The sequence below is a fragment of the Stylophora pistillata genome, chromosome 11 (genome assembly GCF_964205215.1).
Source record: "Stylophora pistillata chromosome 11, jaStyPist1.2, whole genome shotgun sequence".
Taxonomy (NCBI): Eukaryota; Metazoa; Cnidaria; class Anthozoa; order Scleractinia; family Pocilloporidae; genus Stylophora; species Stylophora pistillata.
Genome location: NC_142529.1, coordinates 25,228,670 through 25,251,212, shown reverse-complemented (window position 1 = coordinate 25,251,212; position 22,543 = coordinate 25,228,670). Strand labels below are relative to the sequence as shown.

Sequence of the window (22,543 nt, the reverse complement as noted above, 5' to 3'; positions counted from 1 at the left end):
TGGGAGATGTCCGAGACTAATTGTCCCCTGAAACATAAGCCTAGAGAACAGGCAACAAGACGAACCAACCAACAATGCAATTTACATGCGAATTATTTCATTATTGTTTGCTGTTGACCACTTTGCTACTTGTGGGTATATTTAGGAGCCATCTTCACTGTGGTCAGAGTCGCAAGCTTACAAATAAGCACCCTAGAGCCATCAAATAGGCAAAGAAACTATGTGAAACAGCTGAAAATGATGTAGGGAGAATTATTAAGAAATTGATTATTTTTCCATTTGTTGTGCAACACTAAAATGTTAAAAATATTTCTTTTCCATCCTTCTCGACGGAACCTTGAACCGTTTCCCGGATCGTAGATTTTTTTCTTTTAAACTGTGGCTAGGTACAGCTAACAAAGCAAATCCATAGTCATTTTGACAGTCTTATTAAACGAAAAATAGCTTAAAAAACAATTTTTGCGTCTTTCCATTATAACCTTCATCCGTGAAGAAATAAAAAGTGCCATTTTTTAAAAGAGAGATATTTTGCCCAGCAAATAGAATAGGTTTTTTTAAATTTTAAAAGCATGAAATAATTTAATTTTTTGTGTTTTGCCGGCAATACCATGGACCTTGGCAGGCCGATGAATTCTGTTTAAATATGGTTGGAAGATAATACGTAAAGTTTTTTGTTTGAAGAAAACTAGACAGCTGTTTCAAATAGTTATGTCTCAATTACCTTGCATTTTTTATTTTCGTTAAAATAATGAAAGAAGAAATTGAAATTCTATCATTTTTTTTTTAAAGAGAGATGGTTTCCTTGCAAATAACGTAAGGTTTTCTTTTTCTGTTGCTGGTTTTAATCTTAAAATTATTTAACAATTTGATTTTGGCGGTTTGCTGGCAACATTGTTTGTAATGGATCTTAACTGACTTAACTGGCCAATGATTTCTGTCCAGATCTGGATAGAGGATTATGCAATAGCTTTTTCACGATTTGTCTCAATTTTTTGTCTCAATATATTTGCACCGTATCTCCTCCAAAGTATGCTTTAAAACAAAAACACTAATAACAACATAAAAAACTCTAGCTTGGCAATAATAGGATCTACCCTTGACTAGCTAACGGCTGAGTAACGATAAAAATCCATAAGCTAAAGCATGTAACATTTCTTAGTAAATAAAACTTCATCAACGTCTATTAGAAACAATAGTAATGATTAGAGTTGAAAGATTAATCAGAAATTTTTGCCAATCTCCGCTATCATGTTTCAACGATTTCCTCACGGATCACGTGCAGACCTTTGAAACGTTTCGTCTCGACTGCATTACATACTGGTCTTCCTTTGATTTGACCCTAACTCGAACTACCCGTTGACCCGATCTAATTTGCCATTAATTCCCTAAGCTCAAATTTACCTTGATAACTCGATCGTAATAAAAACGTCGGTTGACAAACTTCAACGTGTCAGAGCGAGACTGATTGGTTCCAATCTTTACTCGATCGCCATTGATATGATCGAAACTCGACACGAATGCCGTATAAACAAATAAAAGTTAATAAATCAGGAACTGGATGATGTCATAATCTTGTACCTGAGCGAGCCTCCTAAGGGGAATTTTTGCGGCAATCGCTCTTCTTCATATTATTTGCATATTTTGTTTACATTTTGTTTACATACAAAATTCACACGTGGAAGCTCGTAGAAATCTAACACCATACTACTGACAACAACTATTCACTTGACTCTGGTGATGACTTCCACACAGGTTGTCGAAACGTCAGTCACCACCACCACCAACAATCCTTCTGAAGACTAGACTCACCCGGACGATCACAGTACACTTTCACAATAATTAAGTTTCGTATTTCAGTCAGTTTCATTTAAGCACATGCACTTGATATTGTATTTCATACTTCATTACTATTAGCTGCTGTTACTACTACTAAATTTTTGTCTGCTATTTACGAATCATCTACTATCCCATGCGCGAGTTACCTACTATCGATAGGAGCTAGACCAATGTAAGTTGTTCTTCGTTTTATATTTAAGATATTTTCCTTTTTGGTCTGTACATTGCTTTATTGTTAATTAGGCTAGTGTTACATTTCTTTTTGTTTTCATTTGTAATTTTGATTACCTATCGCATTTAAGACATTTAATTATGTCAGTCGTGATTTCTACTGTGCTTTCGAACTATTTTCTCCACTGTACTGGTAACAGTCATCAAACCCAGCCTTGATACAAAAACATTTACAATCGCCTCGAATAGTAATTTCGAAAGCTGTCTATCGATTCGTTGTCTTGCTTCTCAGCACATTATCCGGTTTTTCCATTTTTATATTGTATTGTTCTTCTTAACCCTCCACAGAGCGATCGAGATATAAAAAAAACGAGTTAGCAATGCGCTACTTTTCCCGTGAAATCTTAATCCATCGTTACTTTGGCTAGGAGGATCCGTAGTCTCATTTGTTTGCGGTTTCAAGAGGCGAGATAATCTCCTGATGGGGCGCAAGTTGTTTACAACTCTTTAGGAGCCAAAACCTTGCATTTGATTTTAAGAGGAAAACATGCATTTTGAGCGAATTTATGGGGCATGTAGATTTGACTGATTTTTGTGAATTTTCGCCAAAACATCCTAGGGATAATGAAGAACGAAAGTGTGTCAGGAAATTTTGATATTTGAAATATTTTTTATTTTTTGATAGTTAAGCAAATAAGTTCCCTTGTCAGCACCTTAAGAAATGTATAGAGAACAGAATGGAAAATATGCCAATAAGCCTACTTATGTTTAAAGTGCAAAGGATTAAATACGAAGAATCACCAGCTAAAAGATCATCTTGTACATTAGTTACGAGGAATGAGGACTCCACATTAACTGACACACGCATCTTAAATAAGAAAATTCTCCGTGCGGATTCGCCGGTTCCGTGCCATCAGCCTGTGGCATCAAAAAAATGGTTACCACGTCTTCCAAAACCGTGCATACCAATTTCGGAGACATGTTAAACGAAAATCAATTATCCATTCGTCTAATTGGATAAATACTTTAAAGAGCCCTCTGTCGTCCGAGTAATATGCGACAGGTACTGAGTTGTACGTTGCATGTGTTTCACTTTTTTGTTTTTTTTTTTCTTCGTCAAAAAACGGAGAATTTACCGAAGTGTCAATTTAATAAATAACAGTAAAAGGCTCGTTTAGCCGATCTTAGATGGACAAATAGAACTCGAATTTAAATTAGGTCTTCCAGTGAATGTCCAAGAAAGGTAGAATGACCGAAGCACCTGTGCAAAGCAACTATCACCCGAAGGGACTACAAATTATTAGTTTGGTGAGATGGATGGACGATAAACTAAGAAACAACAAGGATGATTAGGAAAGGAAATGATTGACTCAGATTGCAAATCATGAACTCAAACGCTTTACACTACTTGTTTTAAAGAGCCCAAACCATGACTATACTTCTTTAAGGTCGTTTCCATTCCCCCCTCTCCCCCCTCCCCCCTCCCCCCTCCGGGATAACTACGTCTTGGTTGAACCGAAAATCGTCGTTTCGCCAACAAAAATGGATCGATAGGTTTGGACGTGGCCTGAATCGCGCTGTCTGACAATCTTTTCCATTGTCCGGTGTAGCGGGGAGCATTAAATTTTTTCCTTCACCTTGGTTTCCGTTATCAATGTAGATATTGTCATTATCACAGCTTTTTTCCTTCGGAATAATTTTGTCTTTGTCTTTTCGGCTGACAAGTTTTCCATCCATATTCTGCATTTCGTCCTAAATATTTTCTCGGCGTCGTATTACTTAACAGTGTATTGTCCATTTCGTAACTTCGTTTGGCTTATTCTTCACTATAAAAAAAATATATATATATATTTATAAAATCGTTATAATTCGTATTGTTAATCAGGTCATGCTTGTATCCGCAGTATCATACAGATTTGGAGAGTAGTTGCTTCCTTTTTCGTGAATTCTGCTTGTTTCACTCATTTCGCTTCATATACAATTACTAAAGTGCCGACAAGGTGAATTTGTTTGACAATAAAGAGCTTCTTTAGTTGGTGACCAGGGATGGTTTTGTAAGGAGAAACAAGATACTTGTCAGTCTCAAGGGTCAAAAGTTAATGCGCTGTATATATTCGATTCTTGGTTTAAATTTTGCAAGTTTTTGTTTATTTCAGCTGTAAATTTATTTGTCCTGGTGAATCAAGAGTTGTTAGAATAAAGTCAGTACATGGAGTCATATTTACATCTGGTAAACATGAAAGGTCAACTTCCACTCGTCTAAACGAAATTAATGTATCTATGCTTAATTGTTAAATTTTAACTAGCCCAGTTACTATATTTTAAGTTTTCACTTTTAGGTGTTTTCATTCAGTAAAATTGCTTTTAAAGAGGCCTGACAAAAACGGCTCAACATTTGTTGTCATACGAGGCTCACTGGTTAGTAGAAGTGCCCAACATGTATCTGGGACGCACAAGTTCGAACCTCGTCTTTTTTTCAATTTATCCGATTGCAATTTACCTGTGAACATCATTTCGTTCTTTGTTATCGTCACAAGTTGGAATATGATTTATATATTTCAATTTATGAGAAGAAAAAAAGGGGAATTCAACTGAAAGTGGCCAGCAATAGTTGCGGACAGGAGCAGCTTTGACACAAAGCATATATTTTCATCCGACGAAGGGCTAACGCTCGAAACGTCAGCTTTTGTAATCGTTACGGTGGCCAAATTACCATTTCAGCTTTGTTGATATATCAAAATTATTTCGTTACCCCCACCGACGCAGCCCCAGACAGTTTATTTCGAAACTATCAGCCTCTAAATTAATAACATGTTTGTTGTGAAAGATCATATCCTTAAGAGACTCCGAGCTTGAGTAGAATATTAAGGTTTGTGTGGGGCCTGCAAGTTCCTGCTCAGTTAGCTAAGACGCGCATTTTTCACACGCACCTGGTAACTGATGAAGACCTATCCCTTATTAAAACATTTACAAAATTCACAGCAATGTCGCACTCGCTGTTTTCTCGATTTGTTAAATATCGTAGACGCTTCCAGTAGTTTCTTATCTCAAATCAAGAAATCTGCCCACAGCAACAATTCACATTAAATCGTCAACAGTATTGTGTTATTTTTTTTTTTTTAAAACTTCTTCGTAATCAGACAAAGCCAAGCCTTCTTTTCCTGTTGTATTAATTAGCATCCTTTGAAACTTTAAGTCAGCTGGGAGACTATAGCTGTTAATCAAACATTTTTTCGCTCTTTTACTTTACACAAAAATCTCAATTCTCCCTCTAATCAGAAAAGTGGTTCCACCCCCTTATAGAGACAACAGATAAACATAACAAAGCACTCATATTCTGCAGACTTATCGATTTTACCCAGAAGGCAAGTACAAAGAGTACTTTCAGCTTGCTTGGACGATCAAAAACGTAGGTAAGAATCTTTTTCCGTATTTGCACACTTAAGACTTTCTAACTTTGCCTTGATGTATCGTGATTTAAAACCTTGTCCTGATCTCTTTTATTCAATTATTTTATCGTGGATTTCACAGCATCCAATCCCTTCCACTGAGGTTGCTTCGAGCGTTTGATTATTAGTTTCTGATGTTCGCTTTGAGGATCGAGTATAGAAAGTGTTCTGCTTGCAAACTTTAGCTTGGACATTTTTCGTTGGATTTATCGGAGCTATCTAACAATAGTGCATGCGATTCAAGATCGTCTTGCAGAAATTTTAATCACATAGAGCCACACCCTATGGCGCTCTGCAAATATGTTTTGGTCAACTTAAATGAAGCGAAGGTCTGCAGAGTTGTAGGGCATAGTTAACAGAACATTGCATGCAGAACACACTTCGTTATATGCCACATTCCAGTCAACGAGAGAAAAAAATTCGAACTAAAAAAAGCTTTTTGCGAATCTTTTTTTATCTTCACCTCAGATCTCTTACGTGCTTTCGATTGTGTTCGGTTTCCCAAGTAATGGGTAGGACTGAATATGCAAATATGATCACGTTAATGGATTTCCAGTTGCCTAGAGCACTAAAGAAAGTATGAATTTGTTATATTATTTTGTCAAGCAAACGAACTCTTACTGTTGAAATTTGAAATTCAAATCAAGGAGACTGAACACACAAAAACAACGGATACAGTCAGCCTTTGTTGACATTTGTGACTTTTTACTTATTGCACAGGAACTTGTTTGAATCCTTAGAACTCTTGGCTCAAGGTTCCCCAAGCATTTTTTTTATTTTCTTTTACGAAATCATGTTAAGCTCATAATTTCCAATTTTCAAACTTGTGACTCCTTTGTAATGGAAGGTGACGACGGCAAGGAACTTTGCAATGATATTTCCGACCAAATTTGTCAAATGCAAAGACCGGCAAAAACCAACGATAAAAACCGACGTTTCGGTGTCATCATGACGCCATTGTCAAGGAGAAAAAAAAAATTTTATTTCTCCTTGACAATGGCGTCATAATGACACCGAAACGTCAATTTTTATCATTGGTTTTTGCCAGTCTTTGCATTTCCAAATCTTTATTGATAAGAAATTTGTCAAATCGCCCAGAAAACAGCGTATGATATTTTTATCAGTTAAACTTATGATTTCCAGTTTCCAAACTTGTGACCCCTTTGTGGTGGGAGGTGACGATGGCAAGGAACTTTGTGATTATTTCCCACCAAATTTATCAAATGGCTTCCAAAAGATCGAGCGTATCATGTCAAATCATGCTTGCAAATTTACGTGGGAGAGGTAGATTTCCTGAACAACTTGACGAGAAAAATAATATAATTTCGATATATCAACAAAGTTGAAGTGGTAAATTGGCCACCGTAACGATTACAAAAGCTGACGTTTCGAGCTTTAGCCCTTCGTCGGAGCGAATAGAGGAATTGTGGGTTGTGTGTGCTTTTAAAGGCAGAGAATGGAGCTACGTTATTGGTGGGAACATGGCAACGGGAAAAACAAGAATAAATTAGTGGAATGAAAAGCGTTCGTTGATCCTTGTGGGATTTAGAATACCGGTCTGAAAGATGAGCTTTTGTTCAAGCTATTTACGGCTTTCCGTGCTACCTAAGTGTAAGGAAAGACCGCAAAAATAATAACTTTCCAAAATTTATGCAGGATGAAAGTGGGGTTAAAAAAATTCACATGAATATTAATAGATGTGGAAAGAATCACTAAGAGACACATGAATAGTTAAAAATACAAAGGATGAAACAATAATGCAAGAGCGAACGGTGCCAAACTGATCGAATCAAAAAAGTTATAAACTTGTTTACATACTCTCATTAGAAATGACCGATGAGACCTCGAGTACTATCTTACTTTTCCTTAGTTTGCAGGAAACAAGAAATTGGGATGAGTGTGCAGGTAACATCCTTTCATTGCTTCTCCTTTGTAATTTAGTCATTTCATCTCCAATCAGTAGGCTCAAGAAAAACCCAAGAACTGTTGGAGAGAGCACAAAACGTCTGGAGAGAGAAAATGAAATAGCACTCTTCATTAGCCCCTAAAATAAAAAATATAAATACAATGATTGTCATAAAACAAATTTTTTTTAGGCGGAAACCAAAATTTCCCCCATGTTTTCCCTTAGCCAGCGAAAAGAGATTCCGAAAAGAGGGATTCCAGTTCATGGGCAATTTTTTGAAAGTGCCGTGTTCGTCTAAAGCAATTTTCTTTTAAATTTCTTTGCCTGGTGTAGGCGCTATTTGAAGACAAACTCCTTCACAAGGCTCAGCGTGGCTTGCTGATCAGCAAACCAAAATATGGAATCTTTGTCACTGCCTTCTACAAGAAAAATCTTTCTGTTAATGACCACACCGTTCGGGAGGGAATTTTGGATGCAGCACGTGACGTCATCAACTACGCTCTGACACTGGAGAAAGAAAAAGAAAACGGTAAGAACGTTTAACGGTACGGAGGTTGTTTTCAATCAATTAATTCTGGAACACTCATCAGGATAACTTTTTTTTCTATTTTCTTTTCAAATCAATGTCTTTTGATATATAAAATTGGTTGATCATATATGAGCAGTTATGCAGATGGAGAGGGTAGATCATGCCGTGTTACTTATCAACTCTACTTTATTTATCGTTTCGATTTTCAGAGTCACGTACCAGGGCAATTGTTGCGTTTGACCCAGACCAGTGGAGAGAGTGGTATAAAGATGACCCCAAACTGGCAAACCTTGATGAACGTCCCACGGGTAAGAAGCTTGTTCCTGACTCGCAGAAATTCCTGGACACAGGAGGAGATGTGTTCTTTTTGCTTAAATCAAACTTTGCGGGGGAATTGGAGAAAGTTCTTCAGCGTGTTGAAAATAATATGCAGACCTATTGCGACAAGTTGGATGTGACGCACTCTCAGCCCCCAAGTAAGGTAAGAAATCTGTTGACGAAAAAAAAGAATATAATCATATTAAAGGTAAGGTGGTCAGGCAATTCAAGGCTGGTTCGCAAAGGAAACTAAAACGCAACGAGAGTTTCATACTAATTCGCATACTGGCCAAAAACTGCCCAAAAGGATCATGTATTTTTGTTTTTAAACCGATGGCATCGTTCATAAAAGCAGAATGGCAGCCATTTCTCCTGAATTCATAGTTTCATTTGGGTATACTATACGAATTTAATTCCTCTCAGAGGCTTCCCCTATACTTTGTGTATCCCTTTTCTTTAATATCGTCTTTCCCCCTCCTGGAATCTATAACAACACCGAGATGCCACTTTAAAAAACCCGCACTCCCTTCCACCCCACCCCCCTCACCCGCACTCCCTCCCACCCCACCCCCTCTCACCTGCACTCCCTCAAACGAGGTCGCAGATGGTACATCTAATTTTTAGTAAATTAGGAAAAATCTCAAGAAGACCTTTTGTTTAAAATCTGTGGTAAAAAATTGAGGAACCATAACTCCTGTGCAAGGCATCTCATTTGAGACAATAATGGATCCTAATACCCTTGTGACATTTTCGTGTCTTTTATTATTTTCCTCAGCGGATCCTTCAAAATTCCTTTACTGATGGAGTGGCAAATCCCTGTGACGCAGAGAGCATCAAGAATTACATTGTGAAGAATGAAGGAGCGTTGTCAGGTTATCCTGGATCATGCTACCTTCTGGCGCAGAAGTTTGAGTTCAACTGGACGGTCCTTGGAAACATGGACAAGGTAGAGAACCGAGCTCTTCTTGCTATCTATTGTCAATCTTTTCTGGCAGTTGGTCGGACGAAACAGCAAAAAATATACTAAGCTAATCTCGAGATCCTTCCTTTCGGTTCTTGAAAACACTCTGCCACCGAACTATATAACTATACAATGACTATTAATTACGGACAAGATTATTATCCAAGGGTGTCACCAGCTGGTCGCATACGTCATGCGACAACAACAAAATATTACATAATTGTCTTCGCTATTACAAGTTCTTGAATAGCAACAAGTAAGAAGAAATTCGTTACCCTTACCCTTGTTGGCCTTTAACGCAACATTATTTCTATTTATAACAAAAGTCACTTAGGAATCAGTTTCGTAATAAAAAATAGTTTGAAAGCATAATTATATTTTTATGTGGGACGCCGGACAAGGAGCACGGACGATACCTAAACACAATATTGGAAATTTAAGGATTAAGCTTTGCTGTGTGAGGTGCAGACTCATGAATTATGTTTTAACATTTAAATGTTTACACCTTGACAGATTCAAAAAGAAGACATGATCGGGAGGAAATCTGGCACAGACACCTTCATTCCTCACACGGACAAACGTGCTCACATCTCGCGCGTGCACGTGGAACTCGACATTCCACCAGTAAATGGTCTTTTGAGGCATAAACGCATTTTTCGCGTTTCAATGCCCTATGGTCGAGCAGACCATCCAAGCCAAGAAGAAGGGTTGATGTATTTGCACTTGTGTAACACTACAGAGGTGTTCAAGACTATTCTGAAAAGCATCGCTGGTGATGACAAGCACTCTAAGCAAGGTGACGTAACTGTTGACAGCTTGATCAGCGCAGTCCGGCCAATACAGGGAAGCTTCTATTATGTGCCAAGCGCAGAAGAGTTGAAACTATCCACTCTTACGGAACGAAGGTAAGACAGCTGTCGTTTCATATTCAAACTTTAGTAAGCTGATACAGCTTCAAAGATCTTTCATGGACTATCTTTGGCCTATTTTTTGTCATAGCTGAACGAATACTATCCATGACAAGCTTATTGTTACAAGCATACTTCCGTGATATAACTTGAGATTATAATTTCCTCCTCTTCGCCTACAAAATGGAAAACCCTTAACAGTTGTACTTAAATTCGTTTATGCTTCACCCTTTTTGGAGATGCTGAGTAATGAGAGTGCGAAGTAAAAAAAAAAAAGGAAAAGAAAAGAATTTGAGTAATGGATTCTTTATTTTTTAAAGGGAATCAGAGAGTACTTCAGTTTCACAGAATATATTGCCGTTTTGCAGATTTGAAATCTTAGATTTTTGGAACATACGAAGCCCATCAAACGACTACTTGTTTTACAATCAGAGAGAATATCTCCACCGTATGACAACTGGAGGATACCTTCCTGGAGACCCTCCAAGCAACCGAGTCCTAGGTCTGGTAGACTACGCCTTTCAGCAGTGGAACGATCAATGGTTCAGACGCCGAGAGATGCCTAAAATTCCTCACCTTTTCACGATGTTAAAACCCAAAAAGCTGAGCGTTGTGAAAGATGCTTCCATCATGATACGGAAAGGATGGGCTGTTAAGATATCATTGGGAAGGTTGTTTACTACAAACAAAGTGCACAAGCTGCGTGGTGCAAAGGAGCCATTCTTCGGTTGCAAAGCCGACTTCTTTAACCTTCATCCAGACGAGATCATAGTGGGAAGGATGCCCAAATGTTTCTCCCTTGGGCTTGGCAAGGCGGTGATGCCTTACCTCCATGAAAGCGAAGTGATTCCAGCTTTCTACAAGGGTCTGAGTGAGGCGGCTGGAATGGGACACGTGGTTCCTGATTACGAGGTGCTGGTACAGAAAGGCCTAGGGAAAATGATAGAGGAACTGAAAGCCGACAAAGGAGAAACAGTGGAGGAGCAAGACTTTGTAACTTCCTGCGTTCTGGCTTTGAAAGGGATGCAGAAGTACATGAAGAACTTCGGATTTTTGGCGGGTCACCTTGCTGAAAACAGTGGCTTTGCGATATCTGAGGCTCAGAAACAAAACTTAAAGCAGGTAAGATTCGAAGAATTATTGAAATACCGGGGTCAAGAGCCTTAAGTCAGGGATCCATGTGGCACGAAGTGGCTGCTTTATCCAAACCTTACCAAGCCTACAAGCTTTTCTGTAGAACTAGTATCAAGTAAACTTCAATGCGATCTGAGAATTCCCAAAAGCTTAGTCCTTCCATGAGACTTGAGTTCATGTAATGCCTAAAGAATGTCATTCATTTTTAATGCTGTGGATTTTCAGAATCATGTAAGATTAACTGTCTCGAGCTACTATCGAAGTGAAAGCTGCCTTTGGTGAAATATTTTTTTAAGTTTTCAGTAGACAGTAACCATTATGAAAGCATCATTGACTATTTTGCGAAATATACTCAAGTTTAAAGCAAAGGATGTAATCTCCCTTGAACAGATAGAGGCAAGAATGAAGAAAATGTCAACCGACCGTCCAGAGACGTTCGTTGAAGCTGTTCAGCTGTTATATTCATATCACTGCTGTTTGCACCTCACTGGGGAACCAACATCTATCGGACGTCTGGATCAGATCCTACTGCCGTTCCTGCGTGGAACATCTGCTGAAGACGCCCAGGAAATCATTGACTGCCTGTTTGTCAAGCTCTGCGAACATGCTCACATCAACTCACGTTTGTTAAATGATATAAATACCTGGGGTATGACAGCAGTTCCCTACGCTTCCACAGGGTTTTTTCCAAACGGTGACACCATTAACCAATGGGTGCAGCAGGTTAGTTGAGGACTGTAGTATTTCAGTACCCTTTTCCTTAGGCGGGTTACGTTTTATAAGGACACCACATTTCCAGCCTTTCCCGTTCCTAACTATTCATCGTTCCAGCATAATCTCTTCAAACCTCGTGATGTTTGCTTCCTGCCTACCTACCAAACTATCCTACTATCTGAATTCTTACATCTCTGCTTGACGTCGTACACCTTAAGATCCATCTACCGTACTTCCATAGTTGTTACTTAAAGACATACCCAATTAACTTTACTTTATGCACTCGTCTGCAAAACAAAAAAAGGAGGAGGAGAATATTTACAAAATCAGTTCATACTGGATGCCTTAACTCCGCCTCGACTTTTAAGCTACAAATTATCCTACTGTCAGTAGTCAATAGGATATAGCTGGAGGTTTACTTAGTATAATCCTTGTATGTCAAGTTCAGAAAGAGACAGCAACCCATTTGATGTGAAAAGCACTCGAGTGAATAAATGAAAATTTTTTCATTTCGTCCGAATTGTTTTTGTGGTTTTTTCCCCCTAACTTTACGCACTCGTCTCGTGTGCATAAGACCTGTAGTTCTCCAGTCTCCTTCGACTTTCCAGCTACAAAACTGCAAGTACCTTTTTTAGAGGGGTGGGGGAGAGTTGTCGTAAAACTTTCATTTCTATTATTTGCTACTCTTGCTTTTTAGATCACTGTTGGTGGATACAAAGCGAATGAAGCAGTAGAACCAGAATGTGGTTGCAACGACGTGACCATTATGTGCCTGAAAGCCTCGCGCAGGCTTCCACTCAATGCCCCGTGTTTGTCCCTTCGAGTACATAGAAATACACCACAAAAGGTATGTATAGCAAAATCTCCTCTCCTATCTTGTCGTTATTCAGCAACAAACCACCTTGGTCAGGGGTAAGAGACTAAAGAAAGGGGCTGTAACTGAGACATACCTTACTTCAGTATTCTTCCAGTGGAAAAAAAAGAGAAAGTCGTCATTTGTATAATTTAAGAAAATATTTTCAATATCAGGTTCTCGAAGAGGCCGCAAAAGTGATACTCAGTGGTGGAGCCCATCCAGTTTTGCTCCAAGATGAACACCTTGTACAGGGCCTTAAAGAAGCTGGAGACACTATAGACGTACCAGTGAGCCTAAAAAGCGCACGAAATTACTGCTGTGACGGTTGCTACGAGCCAATATTTCCAGGAGAAACAGACTTCTCTCTGGCCTATGTGCCACTGCTGCAAGTACTTGAAATGACAATCAACCACGGCTCTACGTACTCACTCGCTGGACCCATGTATCTTGAGGGTGTACCACAGTCTTTGCCCACAGAACGTGCGGAGGAGATTACAAGTTTTGATAAGGTCTTTCCTGATATCCCCTTTCGTTTTGCTCTTCTTGTAGAGGGGAGGGGGAAGGGGAGATTATTGTTCTCCTCACCATAAATTTCTATAGCTGTTTCACACGCTCGATTTGAGAGTGAACGCTAAGGCAGAATTTCACAAGTTCAATAACCATCAATCCAACTTCTTTAGCAATAAACAAACACAACCCTTCTTCCCTCGGGCCAATAAAGAAATTGTGGAGATTTCTTCAACAGGCACTTTTTGGACCATAATATGCCTGCTTTGGGATAAATATTCGTTACTTTAAACTTCCGATTTCGGTCACCGTTTTAGAGAATTTATAATTCAATTGAGATAAGTATATCTGTGCTAAAAAAATAATTTTTTTTCGCTTAAAAGTGTTTCTCACTTCTCTTTAGGTCAAGGAGATCTTTGCCAAGCACCTCAATGTACGTACAGGGTACTCCCTCTTCTTCCTGCTGCTCAACTACGATAACATTGTGCAGTACTCTCCGAGCCCTCTGCTATCTACCCTCATCCGAGGTTGCGTGGAGACAAAGAGGGACATTTACAACGGTGGTGCTAATCACACGCTAATTGGAGTGCAGTTCATCTCTTTTTCCAACACTGTTGACGCTCTGTACGCCATCAAAAGGCTTTGTTTTGATCACGACTCCGCTCTAATTTCCTTGGCCGAGTTAGTTCGGTGCCTCAAGTGTGATTGGGGATACAACATGCAAGAACCCTTCCATGACGAGATTGCTGGCACCACTCGTGGCCAGCGGCTGTCTGACACTTACAAGGCAGTACGCGAAGCAGCCATTAACCTGCCCAAGTTTGGAACCAGTGCCGGCGCGGAAAACAAAGACATCCAGGAAATTACCAGGTTAATTGTATACTGATGTCTCTACGAACAGTTTTTATTCTTCCCTTACTTTGCCTTTGGTTTATCATTGCTTTGCGGTGGTGACATGACAAGAATAAAATCTTATATCGTTTTCTTAGTTGACGAAGCTCATCGCGATGGACTGTTAGCCATTTTAACCTTGGTTAATGCTTCGCTCGATTTTTTTTTTATCAAAATAAGAGTATGCTAAAAATGTCACCAATGAGAATTCAGAGCAATAACTCTTCGAGTTAATAAGAACTCGTCATGAGGTGACCTATATACTAGGAAAAATGTCTAGATTGGCCAAAATAAAGCTTCATGTCGCAGTATTGTTCTAGGATTAGACAAGTTGACCTCACTTGATACCATTTTTTCTTCTTAACACCGTTTCATTTTTGTAGTTGGCTTGCAGACCAAGTTTCAACTGTTGTAAATAAAGTGTCCCGCGCTGGTCCAGAAGCTCATCAACCACTTGTCGAGTTGATCGATGGCCTAAAGAAAAAGTACTCGGTACCCGGGGCACCATGGGATGTTCTACTGCCCACAGGATCAGGGACATTTGAAGGATATGTTGGCTGGGGAGCAGGATGTGGAGCTTCCGCTGACGGTCGGCGTTCGGGCTCACCCATAGCCTCAGATTTCGGTGCTGCTCCTTCGCCTCAGGATAAGCCACCAATACCAAAGAGCTTTGATGTCTACAAGTAAGTCGCAAAATAATTCTGCATACACACTCACTTATAATAAGTAGAGTAAAACTCGCCTCACGCATCGTAATTTTCATTCCATTCCAAGGCACTGAATGAATTGTTCGCCATTTGATGTTGTTCCTCTTTTGCGTTCTAGAACGAGATTGGCAACTGAAAAAGTTAAATGACAAAAAAAAAAAAATACCTTGTAGGAGTAAAACAAGTTCTCATTCTTCTATGTTTTGTCTTGGCTTTATCTGCGCACGATCTTACTTTAATTACACAGTTTTCGTTTCACTTGACCTTAGATCCCTTAAAAGCTGGGATATGCCCTCCATCAACGTTGGCTTTGCAAACGGTGCAGAGATCAGTTTCAAGATTATGGAGGACTTCAAAGAGAGTGACTTGGTTGAATTCTTAAGGAATTACGCCGACCTAAAGGGTATTGGAGGAAACATTATGACAGGTGACTCATGCTAAACAATACGACTGCATTTTAACACGCTCTCCAAGTGTATACAGATGTTGAATAAACAAAATAAGTCAGTACTAACGTAAGAGCGTTCTTTTTGAAAGACCTTCTCATTTGGCTTGCTAGTAACGGTCAATCGGAACGGAGGGGACAAGGGAAACAAGGGGACTGTAGTCAAAGTAAAAATGAGCCCACTGTCCGAAACGCGGAAAAGCACGGGTAAAAAATGTCACTGCTGGTTTCAGTTATAGCTCTTGTCATTCAGTTGTATAAGCAAAGTACAATTGCACTAATTTTGTTCTAGAGTCTAAGTCTCCCCGCAGTATCGATGAACACTTTTCATTCAACTAATTTATTCTTGTTTTTCTCGTTACCATGTTCCCGCCAATAGCCTAGCTCCGTATTCTGTATATAAACACACACACACCACCCACATTTCTCCTATTTGCTATGACGAAATTAAGGGCTAACGCTCGAAACGTCAGCTTCATTTTGAAATCCTTTACGATAGCCAATTCATATTATCAACTTAGTTGATAAATTAAAACCAGAATTATCTTGTTTCATTATCCAAATGTGCTTCGTAGAGTACAAATAACGCGCGAGACGAGTGCAAATATCACGCGATATTTGTACTTCAGAGATATCCCCGAAATTCGGCCGCACTGAAATAACAATTTGGCGTGTTGGATAATAAACCTCTCATTAGACGTTTTGTTGTGTAGTATCGCTGAGTATTCTGAGGGGCTCAAACAGAAATCAGGAGAACTTTATCCAAAGGGAATCCCCACAATTCCAAAGTGTTGCTCTGCAGTATCATATACGCAATGGTAAAGGGGAGGACAGGAATGATTTAGATAGAATATTTTGTAAAGAAAAGCAAAACTCAGTGGGCCTGTGGCAAACAGAGAGCTGTCAGTAGAGGGGACACTATGATAATCAGTTGTTATTTTCCTTATAGTCACCTGTGCTAGTCCTGAGACATTTACCAACGCCCAACGCAACCCAGAACAGTACGATCTCATCCGCGTACGTACAGGGGGCTGGAGCGAGTTTTTTATTACTTTCTTCACTGCGCATCAGAAACATCAAGAGAGGAGAATGTATTACCATACTACATGAAGTACTGACTTCCTTGGCCTATAACCGTACGTACGTGTTGTGGCAGATCGGTCTTTTAAAAAAACCTTTCTGCTTAATGAGTAGGGGTGAAAATTCATTCTATAGGGTTTTTCTTTTCGAAGTATCCATGACTCATATCGAAGAAAGGTCAAACTAAATTTAAGTGTTTTTGTAGTGGTTGCAGTTGAAAACAGTGCTCACGATCATTTCATGCCTAAGTGCAATTAACTGTAATCCTAAAAGGCTTGAATATTTCCTAAAATAGGGAACTAGTTGAATAGAAGCTAAATTTAACTTTCGTATGCGTATTAGATAGATTACACATGAACGCTAATTAGCTTTTCTGGTTGTTCTGTTCTCGTGTTTCCGCAGATTGCGTTTGTTAGCCAAAATAGCCGGAATTTTCCGATTTTCAGTTGACGCCAGGTGCTCTGTTGCTACATATTCTGCAGAAATCCTCGCTCTGCTTGTAGTTCTGTTTAAATGTAGGGATCAGGTTTTGACGTGTTGTCGGTAGACGATAGGATCTAGCTGTAGGTTTATTCAGTATAATCTTTGTATGTCAAGTCCTGAGAGAGACCGCAACCAATTTGATGTAGAAAAACACTTGAGGAAACTTTAATGAATAAATGGGCATTATTCATTTCGTTCCATTTGTTTTTGCTTTTTGTTCATTTTGACGCTCGGAAGAAGTTATTTGCAAGGAGTTTTTCCTTCCCCGTGCAGATTTCATGCACTCTTAGGTTTTATAGTGGCACCTACTCGTGCGAGCCCTGTAGTTATACAATGGTCAAAATGAAAATCCAAGTAGACGGTTTAATCCTGGAAAGGAAAATACGTGGAAAAATAAGAGCTACTGATACAATGAACGTCCCTTTGCATATTCCTATTCTGATTCATTTTATAATTCAGAGTGTGAGACAAGAAAAGGCGGAATTTTCAAGAACTCCATTCCAAGAATTTGTCGCAGCGAAAGGGATGAAAAATAAAAGATTACATTCAAATCACACCCTTGAAATTGTTAAAAAAAAAGAAGAGAAATAAACTCGAGAACGAAGTGGACGGAATTCGATAATATTTCATGGAAAATGCTAATATTTTCGCCTCTAAAATGTCACTTTTTAAGCGTACGTCAAATTTAAGGTGATCTTTCTTTCTCTTTAACCATTATCACGCATATCGAAATTTGATGTCACCAAAACACGTCCTTTTTCTATTACTTGGTGTTTGACTTCCGTTATTTCAGCTTGTCAGACAAATCATCACGATTGGTGTCCTTCTCTACCTTTTAGTTTTAAAAAAGGGTCTAAATATAATGCATGTTTATTCTTACAAGCATTTCGTTTTCAAAGGTATCGTCGGACGAAAAAAGGGGAGATTTTTGTTGCGCACTCGAGTTTTAAGATAATTGCCTAAGTTTTCTTATTTCCTGTAAAAATCGATTTGATTTCATGATTTTCGACAGAAACTTTATTACTGCGAGCCATAACCAAGAGTTAAATAAATCGTGAATTTTTCAATCATCTTTCTTCTACGAAAATAAATGATGGTGCGTTTTTGGCCTTTCATGAATTCCTTTCTTTGTTTACGACGCTGATTGTTTACAACGATCTCCTGAGTGTCCATTACAGGTTGAGGAGCGTAAGAGCATCCATCCGTGAATTCGAATTTCGTAGATCTCTGTTTGACACGTACACGTTAAGGCCTTTCTAGATATTTTCATTAAAAGAAAAGGTCCCTAAGGTTTTTTCTTTTATCAGCGTTGCATTTTGGTATACCAACTCACGCCAGCGGCAGCATCCACTGTCTTTACTAATGAAACAAGACTATAGCGGCTGAAAACTCATTTTCTGTGCATCCAAGGAAGCCAAGGCCACACTTGTGACGTAAATCAAGGCTGCACTTACAATGTCTAGCACATAACAAGTAAAATTACAGCGGCTACGTGTGTGCAGGGTTTAAGTTGTCAAAAAAAAAAAATGCTTCCTAACACATAAACATTCGAGTCAGGAATAGCGCCCTTAACTCACGTACGTGTCGCTTTAACAAAGACGGTTTCCGGCACTTTGGTCTTTCATTTTACAATAGAGAATGCGAACTGACGGATCTAGAGCATTAATTACGTCTCGTCTTTCATGCAGAAGATGGCGTACTTCAGCAGTTCCTGTTTTTGTTAGATTCGTGTTTGACCCCTATCTGATTTTCATTGAAAGCCTTCGGGTCTATTTGTAAGTCTTAGAGGGGGGGGGGGGAAGAGAGGGGAAGGGAGGGAGAGGGGGGAGGGGGGGGAGGGGTATTCGAATAATTCATAATTAAAAGAAAGGGAATGTGCAACATTACGTGGACAATCAAAATAAAAATAAAAAAATACACTTTATGAACACCGACGGAAATGCTAAATGCAAAAGCTTGAGATACGGTTATTTCAATATACCTTTCCAGACTGGCTTCTTTTGCACCGGATATTATACGCTTTTCACAAGCCTCCGCTCCAACAGCCACAAAATTGTCAATCCATCCCTATTGATTTGTTCATAAGCAATTCGATCTCAATCAAAGGATTTAGTAAGACTGGCTGCCTTGAGGAGAAATAAGCTGATAGCATTATTTCACAAATACAGCTGTATTGTAGTCTCTATTGTCTTGTTAACAGGAGAAGATTAACTTTTATATTTTCCCTTTTTATCAACAAGAGTAAAGCCATAATAACAATTACTTGATCCGGAATTCATCTCAAATTTACAAAATGAAGTTACAAATATAGATTGCAAAGCAGGATCTACCTTTCAATTTTAGGGTTTAGCCTTTTTCCTTATTTAATTTTTTTCATTGAGGGAGACTGCCCTTGACCGCTGTTTTCAAAATTGAAATTGAGAGATAATTCAGACTGACCAGCTGTTTCAACAAGTCATTTTTCCCTTTTAAAGCCAGTGTATTAATTTAGTCTTTGAATTTACCAGAAGAAAATTTGCACAATAATATAGGTGTATACTCTGTTGGCTGCTCGTTAATACGATGTTATCTGAAAGTAACAGATCTTAATCATCGTGGCTGATGCAAAACAGCAAACAGAAAGCACGTACGAGATATTCAGTTACGAGAAACGATGGTGGATCTTGGTTTGTGCGGTCTCTTTGTAGGTGTTCTTTTGTTCCTGACTCCAGCAGCAATCTACCTATTTTTTGGTTTCACTTGCTATGTTGAACACGCTCCAAGTGAATTTTGCTGGAATGTTACTCAACAAACGGCGGTTGTGTTAATAGCTTTCGGATTCGTGTTCTTCATTTTTGGATTAATAACTTGTGTCTTTACTGCGTTGATTTGGAACACAAGTGCAAAGTCGAGCGATGAGTCTTGCGAAGATGAAAACAAAGAAAGGATATTTGACTTTGTGTAAGTGCTTGGTTGCTGAAAATCGAAGGCTCTCCTATTGTTCCCAGCAGGAATCTACGCCTTTGCGATGATGATCTGGAAATTAACTGCAAACGCAGAAAAGTTTGTTGGAAACAAGATAAGGGAATTGGACCAAGTTTGTGTACTTTTTAGCCGGTCCAGTGAGGGGAAATCATTTCGAGGGCTAACCATGCCCAACCAATACTGTTTTCCAGCAAGGGTCTGAGGAGGGTAAAGAATGTCGCTCATTTTCTGTGGTTAAAGAACTCGATCAAAGCAAGGAAACAGTGTGGTAACGAAAGAACTAAGCGATCTAAACATTTTAAATAAGTAAAACATCCTTTGAGGAGGCACCCTAAATCTTAGTACATTTAATTCGTAAGCGGAAGTCTCCAAATTTAACAACGTGGAATCTTAACATTCTGCGCGTCTCTGAGATAAGGAACACTGTCGACGGTAAAATCATGATTCTTTTTAAAACAAGACTTCCTTTTGTATCTAGCTACCACGAAGGTTGACGCCATGATACCCATAGGACGCGTTAAGACGGTCGTGAAATTTTTAGACAAATAAACTGTCCATTTCCGAGGAGACGAACCCGAGGGGAAATTTTTTCATAATTACATGGAGTAAGTAAGTAAAAGCACAATTCTCTTTCTTCAAGGCTTAAACTATCGGCAAATGTGACGCCTTTAGACAAATTAAATGCAACTCGCCCTAGGCAAATTTTTTATTGTATTTTATTTTTGTTATTATTTTTTTCAATGTTTATCTTGGCAAATTTAGAAGACATTGAGCTTTGCATATGATCTACGATGGTAGTCGTTTTCTTCAAACTAAAATTTAACACAACAATAGCTTAATTACGGACTGAGGCTATATTAACTTCTCAAGTTATTCCAGGGTCAGCTGATATTCCACGTTACATTTATTTAATAATAATTTTCAAGATATATACTTACTTTACATCGATAGAACAATTTAAAACGTCTCCACGAAAAGTAACAAGTTTCCACTAGAATGAGACGTTTCGCAAAATGATAATGAAATGCTTTGAAAATGACATATCAGTGACAAAGGGGTCAATTTTGACAGCTTTCGTCACAATAAATGCGTAAACTTTATTTTTATGCAACATGATTAAAGCCGATAAGTAAAATATATCTGTTAACAATTTCAAAATCTTCTGTCTGAAATCCAAAAACAGATTGCTGAAATTATAGACACGTAGCTTATTACAAGGTCTTCTTCTTGCCAACCACGGATACAGACACTTGAAATATTGATACAAGTACTGTATAATTTCGTTTCATTACTTTTACCGTTTTTTTTTTTAGACAATTTCATCATTTTCTGTCTGTACTCCAAAACCAAATTGCTGAATATATCGACACGAAGTCCATTATAAAGTCTCCGTTTCGCCAACAAAGGATACAGACATTTAAAATATTTATACAAGTACTGTCTAAAATATCCTTCTCATTATTGTCTTTACAACTCTGTTTTTGTTCCAATTTTGAAACGATCATATTTTTCAGTGGTTCACGGCTCCAGTACTACGGCTACGAAGATATCAAATTTGTAAAATCATGAATAAATAGTAATCGCATTGATTATTAACTCTACATCTACCCAGATCTCATTACAATTTCCTCCATTTCCCTGTCAGCTAAGTAATATTCGAGCTTTCACTCAATAATTTCCTTTTTGATCTAAATTTGAAAGAAAATTTGTTAAATTGCAAGTATTTCCCAACGCTGAATACAATTTAGTTCTGGCAGTTAGCTTATATTTATATGGTTAAGGTAGGTATCTCAATCTTAATCACTGACCCACCTCAGAGTAACGATGCCTATTTGCGGGTCAGCCAATCCACAGTTGACATTCTGAAAATTTAGTAAACGTGTAATAAAAAAAAAAAATGTAAAAGTGCTAAACATTTCCTAGCTGAGTCATTGTGAATCAAAAGTAAAGTCTGTCGGGCCAAGTGTCCCATCAGGTGTAGCTTATCCCTGGATAGGATGCCAGTCCTCCTCGGCCACCCCTTTCCCTTAAATGTCTAGTCAGGTTTCCCTAACAGTTGGCCGGGAACCATCATCTTTACTCTTGGGTGGAGAGAGGCATTTTAGAGCAAAATTAAGTGTTTTTCCCACACAATGACCTGGGTAAGTCCTCGACACATAGGCTACCGTGTTAATTTTTTCGCCACATCGTCTCCACAAGCCATTGTGGATTAAGATATTTAATTACAAGGCTTGCACCGTGGTTAAGAGCCATTGTAGAGAAACAGCACCTCTATTACCTTTTGCTACTTCTGTGCCTCAGTGTTAGTACTATTTCCCAGTGGTGAGATTATGGAATTACGGGACACTTGGAAAAACTTCGACATTTTCAAAAAAATCAAAGTTGCGCAACCTACATTACAACTCGAGCTTTCTGAACCCTGACTTATCCGTGTAGACAAACGATTACATCACAAGTTTTACTTATGACTTCATACTTTCACTAGTTCAAAAGCCAAATTGCGCAGGAGTTGCCATGGACACCAAACAAAACAAACTTAATGAGCCCTCTTGACTTGCTTTGAGCGCAGCTTAGTTGAGAGTAAGCAAAACCGGCTTTCCTGTCACCGAACTTAAGAAAGCTGCAGGCACTCGACACTTGAAGTGACACTGCCATAAACAACGTGTGTGATGGCAAGTTCTTTT

The 22,543-nt window shown here is 38.7% G+C and overlaps 1 protein-coding gene across 2 annotated transcripts; it reads left to right on the top strand.

The window, feature by feature from the left end:
* The first annotated feature begins 5,318 nt into the window (after nucleotides 1–5,318).
* LOC111324076 (uncharacterized) lies at nucleotides 5,319–17,095 on the top strand. Of its 2 annotated transcripts, none has more exons than XM_022927570.2 (14): nucleotides 5,319–5,420; nucleotides 7,327–7,361; nucleotides 7,696–7,891; nucleotides 8,101–8,372; nucleotides 8,985–9,155; nucleotides 9,684–10,075; nucleotides 10,447–11,200; nucleotides 11,603–11,935; nucleotides 12,624–12,773; nucleotides 12,956–13,291; nucleotides 13,693–14,159; nucleotides 14,564–14,863; nucleotides 15,157–15,314; nucleotides 16,282–17,095. In XM_022927570.2, exons 2-14 carry the CDS (start codon nucleotides 7,350–7,352, stop codon nucleotides 16,440–16,442), a joined length of 3,702 nt encoding a protein of 1,233 aa, XP_022783305.2. In that variant the 5' UTR covers nucleotides 5,319–5,420; nucleotides 7,327–7,349; the 3' UTR covers nucleotides 16,443–17,095. The 2 variants fall into 2 exon arrangements, with proteins under 2 accessions (XP_022783305.2, XP_022783306.2); XM_022927571.2 differs by having other exon boundaries at nucleotides 5,378–5,416.
* Nucleotides 17,096–22,543: the final 5,448 nt, after the last annotated feature.